General features: G+C 46.3%; 1 protein-coding gene across 1 annotated transcript in view; it reads right to left on the reverse strand.

The window, feature by feature from the left end:
* Nucleotides 1-20,000, reverse strand: part of LOC126997406 (optomotor-blind protein-like) — a 403,474-nt gene that overhangs the window by 185,264 nt on the left and 198,210 nt on the right. The window contains exon 5 of the mRNA XM_050858475.1: nt 5,370-5,436. Within this exon, the coding sequence (XP_050714432.1) occupies nt 5,370-5,436 (67 nt within the window). The remainder of the gene's footprint in view (nt 1-5,369; nt 5,437-20,000) is intronic.

Consider the following 20,000-nt stretch of genomic DNA (forward strand, 5'->3'; position numbering starts at 1 on the left):
TCCGTGTTCTGGTATATGTGTGCTTGATGATAACGCTGTACATGCACTCTCGATCCTCCTCGATATGATTTCTTTCTACGTTTATTACGACAAATTTACAAACTTATCACCAATTAGCTTACCTTGGGGGGACATTTTAAATATCATCACTGACTGCCTTTACCTTGTTGGACTTTTAAAATATCACCATCTACCTTTGATTTGGGAGAACTTTTAACTATCGTCTACCTTTACTATAGGAGACATTTAATGGGTGTTACAGATTTCCGTCGAGGTGGATCCACGTGTTTGTTTTAATAGTGGAATCAAGGAATCATGCCGCCCTAAGCTTGACCCTCCAGACCTTTCAGCACGTGAGGGTCAGCGAGTGGGAAGGGAAGGGAGCCCCGCGGACCTCATCAATGTGGACCGGTCGTTGAGGCTGAGCTTGACATGCCTAGAAGGTCCCCCGCCATATTACAACCATTAGCCCTTCTCTCTCTCTCTCTCTCTCTCTCTCTCTCTTGTATTTGGTATTAATGAACTTAATACATGCATTTTTAAAGCCCTCCAAGAAAAGTCGAAAGGAATCTGTGTCCTAAACGGGCGGTCATTACGAATTCACCTGAGAGAGAGAGAGAGAGAGAGAGAGAGAGAGAGAGAGAGAGAGAGAGAGAGAGAGAGAGAGAGACGATAACACTGCATATTTCAGGTGTTGTTACCAGAAAATCGCCTGAGCAGTCCACACGTGAGACACACGGACACACACCTGCACACACCAGTTATACCTGTCCTCCCACACCTGTCAAACACACACACACACACACACACACACACACACACACACACACACACACACACACACACACACACACACACACACACACACACACACCTGCAACAAACGGATATCCACGCCCACGTACTGCACCAATTAATTCTACACCATCACTCAATCCTCTTCTATAGCCCCCTCAAGCAATCCCGACACGTTCTCTATCACTAACTCTCCCACGCGCACCTGTGTATCACCTTCCTCCATTGTCTTCACCTGTATCACCTGTTTTCACGTGAACCTAGATTCCCAACCTCGATATTCCCACCACTGACTGCCCTTTACACTCCCTTCCCTCCCTCCCTCGCTGCTAACACACCTGAGGCTGTTTAGAGCGGTTCGCAGTGGAAGTGAATGTTCGTGACTATGAATTTACCTTTACCAGACACGAGCGTGGAGGGGCGGCGGTCACACCCTCGCGTATGTACCTGTGATTGTGGTCTGGCTAGGTAACCTGATGCCTGTCAAATGACTCGCACAGGTGACTATTTCCGCCCTCGTTGTAGTCACGAGCTGAATAATGGTCGACATGCTGGCTCCCGTTCCCCCCACCCCCCCGTCCTCCTCGCCCACCTCATTATTAGGGAGGCGGAGGGAGCGACAGGTGTAATGCAGGTAATTGTGAATGCTGAGTGACTGGAACTGCGACTCAGATTACAGTTATGAACGCTAACTGAGGGTCGTCAGGCGCCCCCGGTTCTCAGCGAGCGCTCCCTCCCTCCCTCCCTTCCCTGCCCCCGCTCTCTGTCTCCCTCCCATGCATGTAGCGGCACCGGGGGACGGAACGCGTGCCTTACAGCAGACACAGTGGCCGAGGATAGTGACCACTGTGATCGGGGGGGAGGGATGGGTACGTGTGTGTCCTGTCGTGAAGTGTTGTCAAGAGCACTGGTCAAGGAACATATTTTGGCCACGGTAACAATGAAGAGAAATATTCCTCTGTGTTATACCTGTCAGGAAAAATAACGATGAAGAAAAACAGCATGACTATAGTTTTCTGATGCCCATCCATCTATACATCCAACTTGATTGCTACGAAGGAACAAGCGAGTTGGGAGCCACTGAACGGAGGACTCTACTGGACTACCCGCCGGGCCAACCAACTCCACGAGGCCAAGTGAAAACAGCAATAACAAGAAGTGATGCTCGGATAACCACCACGCAGCCCCTGCGGACACCCCTAAGCGGTCGAGGGGGAGCAGCTGAGAGTGAAAAGCGTCCTATATATGAAGCCAAACCCGGGCAAGCAAGGAGTCAGATTCGGTTCAACAAGACGTGAAAAGGAGACAGGCGGGGAGTGAACATCGGGCCAATAATGAAGAGGAATCAAAGGCCCAGCAAGTGAATAGCGGATCAAACGGGAGTGAAAAGCAAACCAACAGGGAGTGAAAAGCTGACAAGATGGTAAAAAGTGGGTCAACATCGCGAATAAGTGTCTGCTTAGTGTGCTAGTCTGCTTGGAACAGGTGACACTCTGAAAGCGGGAGAGTGGGGTTCGAGGGGCTGAGAGAGAGAAAATGTGTGCGTGTGTGTGTGTGTGTGTGTGTGTGTGTGTGTGTGTGTGTGTGTGTGTGTGTGTGTGTGTTCTCCTTTTCCCAGAATCGCCTGTTTTCAGCTCCATTTTGGCGGGCATGTCCAATAACAGGCGCGGAGGGTGCGTGAGACCGCCCGTCCCTGCTTCGCCCCGTGACAGCTGCCCGACAGGCTTCTCGCAGGCCAGCACACCGATGATAGTTATGATAGTAGTAGTAGTAGTAGTAGTAGTAGTAGTAGTAGTAGTAAAGGTAGTGAAGCAAGCCAGTATGGAGGAAAAATATAATAAGAGCCTTTTAAATAATGTGCTTCAAAATACAATTAAACGATATAACAAACCCCGACCCACTAATCTCTTCACGCTTCATTTATCACAACAATCAGTTCCTTCCTTACGACTTGTGTGTGAAAAAAAACTATCACGAGAGCCGAGACTGTTCCTTGTCATCAGGAGAAGAGTTATTACACACAGAGCCATAGAGAGTCGCCATCATCTCTCGCCACGTCCATCTGGCTGCCTCGGGGCCCTTACATCACCAAGGACCCCTCCTCAGCATCCCTCCCTCTCCCAACCACCCCTGATCACTACTCCCCCAATCACCCCAGTCTCCACCCTCTCCTGGTCCCTCGTCCCTGGCCACCCTCCAGGACCTGACCCCTTTCTGCACCACTACCCCCTTGCCCTGACCCCTGTCCATCCCCTGCCTCCCCGACTAAGGACCCTCTGGCCATGCTTCCCGCCCCTCCACCTCCCGCTCCCGCCCCACACACGCCGCGGGGCCAGTGTGTCCCGTGCAGCAGTGACCTATTACGAGCCCCAGTCCTCACCCTTGACTCATGACACACACACACACACACACACACACACACGAGAGAGAGAGAGAGAGAGAGAGAGAGAGAGAGAGAGAGAGAGAGAGAGAGAGAGAGAGAGAGAGAGAGAGAGAGAGAGAAACCCTGCCTTCTATTCAGGCAACACTGCAATCTGCATAGTGCAACTCACCCCATTGTCTCAGGGCTAACTTGCTCCCTTTAAACTGGACGGTCACTTTGTACGCGGGGAGGGGAGGGTGATGGAGGTAGTGCGGGGCAGAGGAGCTACGGGGAGAGGGGGGTGGGTCAAGCTGCATGTGCCCCGGGGTGAGGCGTTATCCCCGCTCCCGTTTTCCCTTTATTCTCTCTTACGATTTTTTTTCCTCTTCGTGGAATCGCGGCCTTTTGTACATTTTTACCGCATCCCTTTGTCCCGCCTCATCGGTGTTTGTGTTCCCGGTCCAGAGTGTTGCCGCCTCTCTCTCTCTCTCTCTCTCTCTCTCTCTCTCTCTCTCTCTCTCTCTCTCTCTCTCTCTCTCTCTCTCTCTCTCTCTCTCTCTCTCTCTCGGATGTGCAAAATGGTGAATGGGACAAATAAGCCTTCGAGGGTCTAAGGCCACTCCGTGCAGCCCTGGACGAGGCAGCTCCTGAAGGGCTTGCCGACATCCCGCAAGGCCCACACGCTGCTGCCCGGGAAGGCTTGTGTAGGGGAGGCTGCCACAGGGACCGGGCGTTGGGATGTTATACTGACTTCTAGCATTGCATTCACCAGCAGTACAATGTCGTAATAATATACAAATACACCTATTTCAAACACAAAAAAATAAACATCTACACCCATATCCCCCCCCCCCCGTCACATACACATTGATAACAAATAAATGAACAGGTTTCCATATCATTTTGCCACGATACGGAAATAAATCACCGTCGCCTTAAAATATATTGCAAAGTTTATTGATGAAGAGCACTCGCCACATTGAATTTACCTATTAGCAATATCTTTTAATCATTGCGAACAGCTCTGTGCTTCCTGTGATAAATATAAAATGTAGTAGAAATAATAATACAAAACCAATAAGCATGCACATTAATAACTAAATTGCCTGATAAGGAGGTCATCCACATACCGAGGCCGGAGCTCCCGACGACAACGACCCAGCGATCACAGTGACTAATGTTCGGTCATTCCGCTGTGTGACTCAAGGCGGTGAGACGGGATATTAATGTTAAAAGGAATTTGTGGATGAAAGTCCGTGTCGTGTGTGTGTGTGTGTGTGTGTGTGTGTGTGTGTGTGTGTGTGTGTGTGTGTTTGTCAAGAAGGCAGGTGCGTGCGTCCCAGGTGTGAGTGACTTCTCTGTAAACGCTCCTTCACACAGATTAAGAAACACGCTTCACTCTTCCTCTCTGGTCACGAGACAACCAAAGAACCAACATGTCATCTTCCTCACGCGTGCCAAGAAGAAACAGAAAAAGAAAAACACATAAAACAACTCACACACGCTATTTCAATTCTCTCCGCTACCGATACCGTGTGCGAACTCAGCTTCATCCGCCTCCTTCATTTATCACTACGAGCCACCGGACAAGCAGCAGCATCCTCCGAGCAGCTGCTTTCACCCTCCTCTCCGGGTCTCCGCCACTCCAAGTACGAGTTTCACCGCCATAATGCGCGGGTCGGTGCCACAACACTATTTTGCTGTCCGACTCTCTCACTCTTTCAGTCTCTGCTTCCTTTCCCTTTCACTATTTTTCCTCACCGCTGCTATCGTTCCGCCTTCCACTGTTCCGCCGCGCTCTCCCTGTAATCTTTCCACCGTCACTCTCCGCCTCCCTGCCCAAACATGTAATCTACTGCGTGTTTTTTTTTTCATCTATACCTGTTGCGTTTCTGTTTTCGTACTGAGTCATCATTCGCTTTAAGATTAACTTTGTGTTTTTGCCAAGCATCGGTGTTATGAAGTAATATCGGAAAACGTTATTTTCTCTCTCATACCTTTAACTTTTTCTTAGACCATCTTCTTCCATTTTAATACAGCTTCCTCTCTTCATGAAGTGCACTGTTATTCACTTTTATCAAATTTTTTCCGGTAAAAAACAGGGTTCTTTAGAATATAGATAAACAATAATTTTCCCCTTCCCTCCATGATTTGCAACAAGTATATAAATAAAGCTACAATGAGTTACTACAACATGGTTTGAGTTACTTACCTTGATGCCCTCTTCCTGTGCTCTGAACCCAGCCTCCGGAACACCGCGGTCGAGACAAAAACTGAACCTGAAAATTAGTAATAAAAACGTTAATAAATCACAGTTTACAAGAACACAAAAAAGTACACACACACACACACACACACACACACACACACACACACACACACACACACACACACACTAACACACACATTCCTCTTCATCAACTTCCTTCTTTTTTGCCTTGATGTACCTTCGCTTCTTCATCAAGCAGTTGCCGTTCCCTTCTTTCTCCTTTCCTCCCCTCCCCACCTCTCCCTTCCTGCCTTCACCGCCTTACCCTTCCTGCTGGCCTCTCCATCGCCATCTCTTCCCCCACACGCAAGGTCCTCACTCCTTCCCCTTCTATTTTTTTTTTTTACCAGCATTTCCCTCTCCCTCTCGTGTAACATTTCCCATCTGCAATACACAATCCTCAATATCATTTACCCATTCCTTCCCCCTGAACACACCTCGCTCGAATGGAGATTGGCTGGCAGGTATTTTCCTTGGCCAATCCACAAACGACTTGCTCATCCTGTCGTTATATAAATATCAATGAAGACATCTCCTATCCCTGGCATGCCGGCTTGGAAGCGAGGAGAGGACAGTATTCACAATTACACAGGTACTTAGCCAGGTGACTTTCACGTGGACGCCATAAACCTCCATAAACCTCACAAACCAAGGGCCTCGCCACGTCTTAACCCCCGCCGGCAGAGTTTCAATAATCAAATAAACTCTTACGCAAGTTCCCCCTCCGGCCGCGGCTCTGATTAAGCGGTGGGAGGCGGTAAGGAGTGTGAGGCGTGCGGCGGGGTGTGTGCGGGCGAGAATCGTCTGCAGGAGGCGGTGTGTGTGTGTGTGTGTGTGTGTGTGTGTGTCCCCGGCAGCCCGCGGCCCCCGCACGCACGCCCGCCACATCACCTCCCGCCGCCCAGCTATGACAGCGATCCTAACCGTGAAAACCCAGGCAAAAACATGTACAAAAAGAGAGAGAGAGAGAGAGAGAGAGAGAGAGAGAGAGAGAGAGAGAGAGAGAGAGAGAGAGAGAGAGAGAGAGAGAGAGAGAGAGAGAGAGAGAGAGAGAATTACATCTGCTACTCTTACTACTGATATACGACCCTCACCACCACGACCACCACGACCATCCTAACCCTCGTGTGACAACTAACACCCACACAATGGCAGCATTACATCACATATCACTATAAACATCACCACCACCATCACCGCCACTACCACCCATCACCGCCTCCTTCACCGCTGCAGCGCCACAACTTTACCACCGGAAGCCTCGCCAGCAGTCAGCGGCGCCTCCTGTTTGCCTCTCACACCTTCAGGGCAGTGGAGGGCGTGGCGAGGAATGAGAATGGGAGGAAGAGGAGGAGGGGGAAGGAGGAGGAGGTGAAGAGGAGAGGGGAGGAGGAAAGGGAAGGGGGCTGTTCTTCCTCCCTATAACCCATCCCAAGGCACCGCGCAGGAGTAAAGGAAAAAAAGAAAAATGAAAAAAAGTTCACTAATGCTTCACTATCGTCACCAGAGGAGGTAAAAAGAGGGAAGTCTTCAGTATACATGTAAAAAAAAAAAGACGAAGACAAGGTATGGTTTAAGGGGGGCTGCATGAGTGGTTCCTGGGGTGCATGCATGGGAGAGTGTACTATACCACGACCCCCTTTGATAACCCCCCCTTCACCATCATCCCCCCCCCCCACAACAATCTCAAGCCCCCACGCGGTAGTATATATCCTCTGAGTGGCGAGACGCGACGCGGAATATTAAGCATAAGATGGACATTCTATGCTAATCTCGAGATGTCGGCTCCCACTCGGCGTTTTCTTTTATTAGTGGGCGATGCATAACTGGCGAGAGGGATCCCTGCTATGTCACCTCGCCGAGCTGGGAGAGGAGGAGGAGGAGGAAGACGGAGGAGGAGGAAGACGGAGGAGGAGGAAGACGGAGGAGAATGAGGAGGAGGGAAGAGAGAGGCAGGAGGGGTAAGGAAGAGTCCGACCTGGTACTCCCACACTACCCTTCTCATCTGGGGTGGTTGGGGGAGGGGTAATAAGGCTTCATGGCTCAGTTGTGAAGGCGAGGAACGAGCAGGAGGCTGGAAAGGACAAGAAGGAAAACGGAGGAAGGCGTAGAGAGACAGCGGCGTAGGGAAGGAATAGACGGGAAGGCGTAGGAAGGCGGCGGCGGAGGAAAGGAATGGACGGGAAACGAAGAAGGGAGGCGTAGGGAGGCGAGGGAGGCGGCGGCGTAGGGAAGGAATGGACGGGAAACGAAGAAGGGAGGCGAGGGAAGCGGCGGCGTAGGGAAGGAATGGACGGGAAACGAAGAAGGGAGGCGAAGGTAGGCGAGGAGGCGGCGGCGTAGGGAAGGAATGAACGGGTAACGAAGAAGCGAGGCGTATAGGGAGGCGAGGGAGGCAGCGGCGTATCGGAAGGAATGGACGGGAAACGAAGAAAGGGGAGAGAAGGAGAGATCGGAGAGACAAGCTACTGGTGATGGCGGGGCGAAGAGCGTGTCAGCAGAAAGTAAGCATTGTAGACGAGGGGAAAATGAGCGCCACAATAGGTTCTACTTTAGGGGGGGAGGGAAGGGGAGGGGAAGGAACGGGAAGTATGAACCAGTGAGGGGAGGATAGGGGAGACGAAAGGGGGGATTATAGGTACTGAGGGGAGAGAGAGGGAGGGGCTCGGAGGGGGGCATGGGGCATGTGTGGCGTCTCTTTTACTCCCTTACCCTCTCTCCCTCCCTCCCTACCTCGCTGCCCCCCTCTTCCCGACCAATGACAACACTACCTCCCCCTCCCCCCGTGTTTTTATGTCGCCATGGAAGCCACTGGTCAGGGTTGCCACTCGAGGCTTCGTTTTGTCATTTTTCGTTTCTCTCTCTCTCTCTGATAGTATATATCTTACTTTTTTACGAATACTGATAAAGGAAAACGCCTTGCATGTTTTGTCATAACACATGTATACATCCCACGTACACCAATTACGTACACAGACACTACGTACATGAACACATCACAACGCAAACCTCACACAACTTTGAGGCGGCATTATACAAACCCAAACACAGATGGCATGTATACATAACAATACGAGGCGGAGGCACAAAAAGCTCCCTAGACACGTGAAGGACAACCCACACAGAGACGTGAGGAGGAAAGAGGCGAACAGACAGACGCGGACATTTCTCACCCTCAATTCCCCGCCGCCCTCCTCCCCTTCCCCTTCCTCGCCCAGAATGAAAACCGACCTCCGGCTCCTGTATTACGCCTCCTGCTACAGCTGTATCGTGTATCTCATTACAGGGCCCCGGACAGCAAAAAAGAGGAATGAAACTCTCCCACAGCCTCGGCCACCGCTGACAGAGACATCACCGGCCAGGAAACGCCAGAGATGCGACACTTTCCCCAGTGGGCGGAGGCTAGGCCAGGGGGCCGCACCTACCCTGGGAGCACCGCTCACTGGCAACAAGGACTACTGGAACAACCAAGTAAATGTGAAGCAGATATAGTCACTCATAAAAATTGGTCTGTATGAGCTTTGAAAGAAAAAGATGACTGTGTTTTTTGAAGGGATTCGAGAGGTGAGGACAAGAAAGAGAAGGCTAGTGTTCTCAGCGCACAAGATAACGAGTGGATTTCACGAGCATATAAATAATTGCTTCCTGAAAGGCTGAACAGGACTTGCATTTAGAGAGAAGCACCGCATATAAGGAGGAGGACACTTCTAGCTGCCGTTTGAGTGCATATAGTCGAAGTGATTCTCTAACGCATGTAATCATCATGTATATTATTATATATTATTGCTACTACCACTACTATTACTACTACTTTGCGGTAAGAAAAATACCACTACTACTTCTACTACTACTACTACTACTACTACTACTACTACAACTACTGCTGCTACAACTACTACTATACTACTACTATACTACTACTTCTACTACTACTACTACTACTACTTCTACTACCACCACCACTACTACTACTACTACTACTACTACTACCACCACCACCACCACAACTACTACTACTACTACTACTACTACTACTACTACATATGAAGCGCTTCAGATATGTTAGCGATGTCGCCATCTGGAGTTATTCCCAAACAACGATATGGCCCGCCACAAACGCTCCCTACTTGGCAGTAACAAAATACTCCAAGTTAGATCCGACAGCCTCAGACTCGCCAAAGCAGTGTTTATTCAGGCCGAGGAATGAAGGAAGCTGTGCCGGGCAGCTTGTGCGGTGCTCCCCACGGTGCCCTGCGACGGCCTGCACGGCGCTTCCTCTGCAGACTGGTTGTTTCTGATGGCAGCCTTTTCAATCCTAATCCCTACCTAGTCATCGCATCAACAGTCATTCCCATTCTCACAATGAAGATAAATTTAGTTATGCCATTTAATATTGTTTCAGCTAAAGAAATGTTACTCTGGGTTTTACCACATTTTTTTTGTTCAGTGGAGATGAAAACCTCAGGACATCAGAGTGCTTACGACGGAATATCTTCTTGCGACTCTTCGAATCTTTTTTTCTTTTTGTCCGTGGAAACTCTTCACTCTTTCACACAAAGAGGATGCAACGTTCTTTTAATATCTCCTGATACTTCAATAGCATTAGACGATGTTTAAAATTTCAATTTTCCGTGAACTCAAACATGTGTTAGAACATAAGAACATAAGACCAGTCAGCGTGCACCAGGCAGCTCCTGGAAACCCATCACCAGCTGTCATACATAAAACTATCTAAAAAATCATTTTGATATTTTGCCGTGTTTGTTTTGTTGTTGATGGTAGTGTTATCACTATCATTTTTATAACTGTTACTATTATCATTTCCTTCCTCCTCCTGCACTCAATTATTATTATTTTTATTATTATTATAATTGCTTATCTCATTATGACTATTATTATTATAATTATGATTAATTATTACCAATTATGTAAACTTTACAGACACAATACGATATAAAGAGCCACTCAAGACTAAGGAAACACGATAAATGGCCCCAAGCACGAGGAGGCGGAGGAGGAAAACCCCGCTGCTTCAGACCTGACGTGAAGGCCGCGGCGCATGTACTGGCGTCCTTAATCCTGTACTTAATTGATACACACCAGTAGAGTAACAGAGCCCCCCATACGCCAAAAACGTATAACTATCCTCCAGTTACGTGTTTTAAATGAATAATGGCACACTTAAGGACAACAATAAACATAATAACCTCACTTCCTCTTCTTTCCTTTATTGCTCTTCTTTCCTTCATTCCTCTCCTTTTCCTCTCATTCCGCCACACGCCGCCACACTTACCGCCTCGCCGCCGCTATTACGACTGACATTGTTCTCATACTTTACTAACGACACGCTTCCGGTGCTCGCCACACTTAATTTGGCGCAGGTGTTGAGCTATTTTCTGTCTAATGCAAAGGTTGACCACTACTTCCCCTGCTCTCTCTCTCTCTCTCTCTCGACATTTTGCTACTTTTAAGATTTTTCAAGAGGACATCAGAGCCTTTAGACAGAATTTAAAACAAAAGTACATCCCATTCTACGAACACACACACACACACACACACACACACACACACACACACACACACACACACACACACACACACACAGGGGAATGTTTACACGTTCAATGAAGGCCTCCACTTCCGCGTTTTCCTTACGGTGTCGGAATAAAGTTTTGGAGCGATGCGAAGGAAAGTTCAGATGTTCTCTAACTAAAAAGAAAAAAAATAGGAAAAATAAAAAAATAAAGAGGTACCACTTTTCCTCTCTCGCTCTTTTTTGTCCCGTCCCACTCGTTTGAAGGGCCATTATTTTTTTTCTTGTTTCTTTAATCTTTCGTCATCTCAAGTTTGTCTCCCTTACTTAGCCTCACTTAGTTTCCTCCGTCGATAAACTTGATATACTTAAAACTTTCTAATTCTAATTCTAATTCTGTTTACATTGATGCTGTTTACATGAATTATATCTAGCCTTATTACCGACTATGAGGAAAATCAAATTATCTTCAGAGGCACATTTTACTAATATCACATCTTCAAGCCTTCTTATATTACGCATTTCTGTCACAAAGGTACGCAAAGAGGATAGATAACATGTACTTTATATATGAGACACTCGGCGAGGCGTAAGGAAGGTGAGCGTTGTGGTGGACAGTTGCATGCGTCTTTAAAGGGACAAAGTACAGTCGACGTTTGTACAGTCTGAACCAGGGGAGAAAATAGTAACCAGGGTCGGTATTCTCAGACGCTTGCACCTTTCACATTAACTATTTCCATGGGCCAAAAAGGAGATCAATCAGGTTCTCATGAGTGATATTTTAGGTTCAGGATACAGAAGAAGGGTCAAACTACTACCAGGGTCATTAAACTACCCCTGGATGTGCCGCAAAGCCCTACGAAAGCCCTGTCAAATATGAGTGTGTGAGCGGCTAAGCGTTTGAGAATGTGGTCCCAGTAAACATACCACCGCCATATTCTTACACTGATGAAGATGTGCTCCCCCTTTCTCTCTCTCCTTCTCTCTTTCCGTCTCTCCCTCTCCCTCTGTTCCGCATCCTCTTCAAACAGCCTCCTTTTAAGGGACGGCCCGGCGCCAGGCACTTCGGGTCCTTGAGGTACGAGCGGCGCTGGTAGTACACACAGGGCAGCCGTAAAAAAATGATGGGCAGGGCTGAGGCGCGTCTCCATACTCAGAAAAGAGCCAAGTAGTGGATGACAGATGAAAACGAGTTGCCAGCCAGGATAGAGTTACGTCAAACACAAAGAGCTAAATAATAAGAATAACAGCAATAATAATAAAATAAAGAAGCACAAACGATCCCTTCCAAGAAAAAAATTATATTACATTATTCCTAATTTTTCCTCCTCTTTTTTTTCCGTTTACTCTTACTATCATTCTAAAACGTACGACTAATACCACAAATAATAAATAAAAGCTAATGACTGCCTCCCCTTGAGTCATTGGCGACATCACTGTGCCCAGGTGAGGCCAGCCAGGTGAGGCTCGAGGGGAGGGACACGGGGCGGGTTATAGAGGAAGGGGGGGGGGGGGGTTAGGAAGGGGTGATGGGGGGAGGAGCGAGGGGCCAAATCGATTAAATGCTGTGTGGTTGGGGCAGCTGTTCTTCATGGGGGGACGGGGTCACTTTCCCATGAAGGGGGAGGGGGCCAGGGGGGGGGGGGAGTTCAATGGGAAAAAATGGTGGAGGGACAAGAGATCGTTGCCTAATTATGTAGTTATGGAATTTCTGGTCAATTACCATCGGTGGCAACATGACTCAGAGCATCACACGCGCGCGCGCACACACACACACACACACACACACACACACACACACACACACACACACACACACACAGTTTTGAAAGTTTTGTTAATCGGGACAAACATATGGAAAGGCAAAAAAGATACAGTAGACATTTCTCTTAACACGTAAAAAACGATGATGATAATAATAATAATAACAATATTAATAATAATAATAATAATAATAATAATAATAATAATAATAATAATAATAATAATAATAATAATAATAATAATAATAATAATAATAACAATAATAATAATAATAATAATAATAATAATAATAATAATAATAATAATAATAATAATAATAATAATAATAATAATAATAATAATAATAATAATAATAATAATAAAAATAATAATAATGACGATCAGTATCAACAAAAACAGGAACAATACACTTTTCTTAAGATTAAATAAAATGGAGACGAATGACAAGGCACTCCATCCCCGTCTGGGCAGAGTGAAGGGCGTTGATAATGGGCCAATGTTCGTGCTTAGGTCGGTGCCACGCTGCCAAGTTTTTTTTTTTCTGTAGTGCTACGAGAGAAACGGATGTGATGATGGAGGAGGAAGTGTAGCAGCCTTATCATCATCCTCATCATCATCATCATCATCATCGTCATCATCATCCAGCTCATTCATCATCCACAACACTCAACAACAGCAAACAAGAGAAAACAAAACCAAAAGAAGAATGCAAATTATTAAAAAAAAACAATAAAAACTAAAGAAAAGGAATATAAACGAAAGAGAGTAAATTAAAATAGAATGAAAACTAAAAAAAAGGGAAAAAGAACTAATAAAACTCGATAAATAAAAACTGAAAAAAAGGAAAATAATAAAAGTAAATTAAAATACAATAAAAGCTAGAAAAAAAGGGAAAAAGCTCATATTTCTTTCCCATTTCAAACACACACACACACACACACACACACACACACACACACACACACACACACACACACACAAGCCCCCCTCCCCTCCACCCCTCACCCCCTACCCCGCACCCCCCCACACAGGTAACATCCCCTACCATCCTCCGTCCCTCCCTCGCGTCACCCTCCCCGGAGCAGCCATTTTCAACCCTCTAAGTATGGCCTTCCCCCCCATCGTCACGCCTCGCCCGCTGCCCAACGACACCCCACTGACGCGACCCGTGGAACCCAGCGCGGCGGGTGCGTGTGAGGGGCGTGGACGAGGGGGAGGTGAGGTGAGGTGAGGAGCGGTGGGGGAAGAGGTGAGGTGGAGGTGATAAGAGCAGGGGAGGTGAAGAGGGACAAAGAGGAAGGGAACCGCACGGGAAGAGGAAGGAAGTTACACAGGGGAGAGGAAAGAAGAGGAAGAGGGAGGAGGTGGGGAGAGGCGGTGGTTAGGTGCGGAGGGACAAAGAGGAGGGGAACCGCTTGAGAGGAGGAGGAGGAAGGGAGGAAGTTAAGCATGATAGGAGGGAAGGGGAGGGCAGGGGAGGGATGAGGAAGGGGAAGATCAAAAGGGTAGCTTGCTGGCTGGCTAACTGGAGGAGGGAGGGAGGGAGAGGAAGGGAGGGAGGGAGGGAGAGGAAGGGAGGGAGAGAGGATGAGCATGGAGGAAAGTGCTCAGCGGTGGGAGGAGGAAAAAAATGACGGAAGAGCAAAATGGGAGGTAAAAAAAAAAGGAGAATAACGGTGGATGACAGGAGAGAGAGAGAGAGAGAGAGAGAGAGAGAGAGAGAGAGAGAGAGAGAGAGAGAGAGAGAGAGAGAGAGAGAGAGAGAGAGAGAGAGAGAGAGAGAGTGTACGAAGGATGAGGTATTGGTATATCATAAACCTACATAAACGGAGGGTAATACATGTGTTGACAAGTTAGTGGTGATAAATGTAGTTCACCTAAAAAAAAAAAGAGGGTAACGAGGATAAAGAGGAACGAATGAAAGAATGAAGATGCCTGGAAACCGCCTGACAGTGTAATGGAAATAAAAATAAAAACGGGGAGAAGGAGGAGAAAAACAAGAGGAAGAAAGAACAACAATGAAGAAAAGAAAAAAAATTAAGAAGAGGAAGAGAAAAAAGGAGGACAATGAACAATGAGGAAGAAGAGGAGGATAAAAATAAAGAAGAGAAAGAACAAAGATGAAGAACAATGAGTGAGAAGAGAAAATAAAAAAAAGTAATAGGAAGAAGAAAGATGAGGAGCAACAAAGAAGAGGGTAAAAAAAAAGGAAGAAGACAAAGAAGAAAAATGGAAAACTACGAGGAAAAAAGAGAACAGTTAAAGTAAGAAGTAGAAGGAAGATGAAAAACAATGAAAAAGAGAAGAACATTAAGAAAAGGAAGAAGGAAAAATAAAAATAAAATAAGAAAGATGAGGAGGAAGAAAAAGAAGAAGAGAGAGGAAGTTGTTAGACCACGGCGTCATATTTAGAAGTGTTAGGAGGGGAAGCGGCGGCAACAAGAGGAAGAGAAGAGGAAGTGAAGGAAAGGCGGGAACAAGGGGGAAGGGGTTAAACTAGTACTTTTGAGGTGCAACTGTGCGTTAAAAATAGCTCAATGGGGGAAGGGGGTAGAAAGGGGGGAAAGGGGGAGGAAGGGGAGACTAAGGATGAGCAGAGGGAGAGGATAATGAAGGGGGAAAGGGGGTCAAAGGTGAGGAAGGTCGAGGATGAGGGGGCAGGGGTGAGAGAGCGAGGGGAAAGAGCGTGAGGGAAACGAGGGGTTAGAATGGGGAGGAGGGAGGGAGGAAGGGGGCATATGATAAAGGAGGGAGAGGGAGGAGGGGAGGAGGCAGATGATGAGGGAGGAAGAGGAGGAGGAGGAATGATCGTGTGAGTGTAAAAGGGTAAGAGAAGGACAGTGGAGGGAGGGAAATAGAGAGGGAGAGAGAGAGGGAGGGAAATAGTAAGGGGGAGAGAGGTGAGGTGAGGTGAGGGAGCGGCGGGAATGAGGTGATGATTACGGGCAGCAGGTGAGGACACAGGTAACCGCTCACGCAATGCCCCGGACGCGAAAAAAAAAGAGAAAAAGACAAAAAGAATATTTGGTCTTTGTCTGACGCACCAAACTTTGACCGTTTATTGACTTGCCAATGAATTATTCATTTGCGGTTTTGGCTTTTCACATAATTGAGTCTGCATGGTTTTACTGATCATATTTTGTTACTATTATTACTATTTATTATTACTATTCACAGTTATTCTTACTGTATTTTTGTTTGTTCACATGTATACCAAGACAGTACAAAAAAAAGGGGGGGAGGGGGCGTTCTTAGTGATGCCGTATATAGGTCTTTTTCTTTCTTGACTCCCTGTTTTTCTTCTTTAGTTTTCATTATTTTATTTTCATTTGGATCTTCTTTTTATTTCTTTTCAGCTCACCGTATCAATTTTTTTTCTACATGCTCGTTTTTATCGGCGTCGCAGACGCCGATCAACAGATTGTCCATCTTCTTAGTGTTGTTGTTGTTCTCTTCAAGTTGTTTGCATGGCTTACCCATGCATTGTAGACATGACATTATATAATAACATGTGTTAGCCCAGATGAACCCTACAACATGGCATTATAAACAAAATAAGTTTTTTTTTTTTTTTTTTTACGTCTTGGCCTGTAGCGTCGGTAGGCCTTCATAGTAGGGTCTGATGGTCGGCCCCAGCCCGTTGTGGCACAGGCAAGTGTTTATAATGGCGCCATCTTTACTTTACAGCATTTTCCATTTTAGACCCCTAGTTGCATAATATAAATTGTTTGGGGTGTGTTGGAGGGTGACGCCGATCTAGCACAGTTTTTGTGCTATTAAAATTTTTTTTTTTTTTGCTTCTCTCATTTTCCTCCTTCGTCATATCTTATTTCGTCATATTATCTTCGTCATATTTTTTTTTTTTTGTAACAACGTACTTAGCATGATTTTTATCAACAGATTGTCCATCTTCTTAGTGTTGTTGTTGTTGTTCTCTTCAAATTGTTTCCTGGCTTACCTATGCATTGTAGACATGACATTGTATAATAACATTTGGTAGCACAGATGAGCCCTACAACATGGCGTTATAAACAAAGTCAGCTGTTTTTTTTTTTTTTTTTTTTGTTTTTTTTACGTTTTGGCCTATGGCGCCGGTATACCTTCATAGTAGGGCCTGATGGTCGGCCCCAGGCACCCAGCCCGTTGTGGCGCAGGCAAGTATTTATAGTGGCTCCATCTTTATTTTTCAGCATTTTCCATTTTAGAATCCTAGCTGCATAATATAAATTGTTGGGGGGGTGTTGGAAGGTCATGCAACGCCGATCTAGTAGTTTTTGTGCTATTAACACTTGTTTCATATCTTCTTAATGTTCTTCCTCACCCACTTTTTTCTTCTTTCCCATCTTCTTTTTCTTTTTCTTCTTCTCATTCCAATTTCCTCATTTCATTTCATTAAAGACATAATTTTTCATCTCGTCCTGCAAACAGGAGAAATAACCCAGATAATGATACGATTTTATTTCCAATCGTTTGTGGAAAAAAAAGTGCCCGTACTTGTAGGCTGGAAAAAAAAAAATGATACCCCATAAGATGAGAGAAAAGGGAAAGGCCGAATATTATACTTTACGATCTGACCCATGAAGGATATATGATTTTGTAGGAATGGATATCTCTCTCTCTCTCTCTCTCTCTCTCTCTCGCTCTCATTATGTAAATTAATCATCTCATTATCCCAAAGTCGAAATTATCCATCTATTGATCCTGATGCTTCCGTTGCTCCTTTCTGTTCCTAATGAGCCAGGTGTGTGTGCGTGTGCGTGTGTGTGTGTGTGTATGTGTGTGTTACCGGTCATCTTCACCATTTTTGCACTTATGTATTTTTTTTTCTCTCTCTCCCTCCCACTGCGCCTCGTCCTTCCCTTCACCTGCTCCTCTTGTGATGCACTGAGTAATTCGTTGTAGTTATTTTTGTTTTATTCTTTTCCTCGTAGTCTGTTCCCCATTTTTCCCATAATACCTCTTGATATTACTTGAGTCACTGCTTCTAATGTTGTTGTTGTTGTTATTCTTGTTCCTGTTGTTGTTGTTGTTGTTGTTGTTGTTGTTGTTGTTGTTGTTGATAGGGATGATACTGGTGATGGTGGTGGTGGTGGAGGTTGTGGCAGAAATTTGGTAGAAAAGTGAAGTTGGAAGTCCTCTTGTAATCTTCACAAACACCATCAGTAGTAGTAGTAGTAGTAGTAGTAGTAGTAGTAGTAGTAGTAGTAATAATGGGTAGTTTTTTATTATTATTGCCACTAGCAACCTATTAATTATTTTGGGTTCCATTCTTCATGTTCTGTCTCTCCCGACATTCTCTACAGCACTAATGCCTCCTTCTCCTCCTCCTCCTCCTCTTCCTCCTCCTCCTCATCTCCCACTCACTGATATCGCCCGGGAGACACTGTTCAGCCTCTCCACCCCCCCCCTCCCTCTCCCTTCTTACCCTCTTCTGTAATTGGATAAGGATTTTTCCCTCCACATCCCTCTCATCTCCCGCGGTTACCTCCCTACCTCAGTTCTTTATGGCCTTCCCTCCATCCTTCCCCCTACAAGCCTCGCTCCCTCCCTCCCTTCTTTCTTTTCTTCTTTCTCTCTTTCCTCTCACTCTCCTCCCCGCCCTCTGCCATTGCTCTCTTCCGCTAAGCTGCTTTTCTTTCATCATAAAACCTACTACTTTTTTTTAGTGTGTGTGTGACAAGCTTAACGTTGTCGTCTCGTTCGGTGCTAGTCTGTTCCTGTGTCGTTTTAGCCTTTTATTGCGAGCTGGGTCTGTGTCCATCTCCCTCTGTGTGTCTACCTGTCTCCCTGTCTCTCCCTCCCTCTCCCAGACATGCAGGGACAAGAAAGTCAAAAAATAAAATAATGTAGCACACCAAATCGGACTCAAACAATGAAAAAAATAACAAAATATAAGAATCGCTGCCAGTGTCTGTCAGTCTGTGTCTCTCTCCCTCTCTCAGACACACAGACACAAGGAGGTCAAAAATAATAAAAAAGTAGCACAGAAATCGAACTCCATTAGGGGGGAAAAAAACTTGATATCAGAATCTTTGGGCGGAATTTATTTTGTGGGGGAAGGAAAGTGAACATTGAGCAATACGGTGCGTGACAATACATTAATACAATTTTTTGTATATTTTCAATGGAGGAATGAAGAGATTGTTGCAGCTCCGTGTATTCCTGATAAAACGCTTGAAGGTGTTGTAGAGTTGTGAGGCTGAAATGTGACGCAGACTTATGTAAGGTTAAGATGTTCATCATGATGCCCTGACAAGGTATGCACAGGTACACAGGAGCACTAAAGACTCGGGTAAGGGGGGGGGGAGTGTGTGTGTGTGTGTGTGTGTGTGTGTGTGTGTGTGTGTGTGTTAGGGAGGAGGAGTATGCGAATGAGGAAAATAAGATTAGGAGGAAGAAAAAGCAGATGATACAAGAGTAGGAGGAGGAGGAGGATAAAGAGAATGCGAAAGATTAGAAAGAGGAATGAACGTTAACAAATGAAAGGCATGAAGAAAGTGATGATAAAACAGAAGATAGGATGAGGAGGGTGTCACGAAGCAGCACACACACACACACACACACACACACACACACACACACACACACAGAAGAAGAACCTGTTTCACGGCATCAAAAAAGACCAGAGGAATTTAAATAAAGTTTATAATAAAAGAAACTGAAAAAAATCAGAACTGGTTTATCAAAGACTTAGAACCAGCCCTCCCCTCCTCTCTCCCTCCCTCTCCCCCTCCTTCCATTATCTCTCCTCTCCGGTCTTCCATTCTCTCTCTCTCTCTCTCTCTCTCTCTCTCTCTCTCTCTCTCTCTCTCTCTCTCTCTCTCTCTCTCTCTCTCTCTCTCTCTCTCTGTTACTAACCCTTCCTACTTTTTCACACGGTTCATTCTTTCTCCGCAAACTCCTTCCCGTGTCCCTTCCCTCCTTCCCTCCACTTGCAATAATGAGAGGTAAGTCTAATTATCAGTTTCTCATAAATCACACGGCCGAGTCCATTACCGGCCTACCATTAATCTTGGCCTCATCTCCATAAACACTTCTCTCCTCCCCGCCCGAACATGACCGCCGCCGGAAGCCATCCACGCCGCCCGTTTCATCGCTGCAATGTTAAAACCACGGCCATTAGGTATTCATGCGCCCCTGTAAGCCTAAGCCAGGGGAAGGGTAGGCCTACGTGGGGCGTGATTTGATTTATTGCAGGAAAACGCTTGGTGGGCAGCAGCGGGAGGCGGGGACACGCGGCCCGCACGCTCGGTGGCCGACGCGCTCACTCGCTCACC

The sequence above is a fragment of the Eriocheir sinensis genome, chromosome 12 (assembly GCF_024679095.1).
Source record: "Eriocheir sinensis breed Jianghai 21 chromosome 12, ASM2467909v1, whole genome shotgun sequence".
Classification (NCBI taxonomy): Eukaryota; Metazoa; Arthropoda; class Malacostraca; order Decapoda; family Varunidae; genus Eriocheir; species Eriocheir sinensis.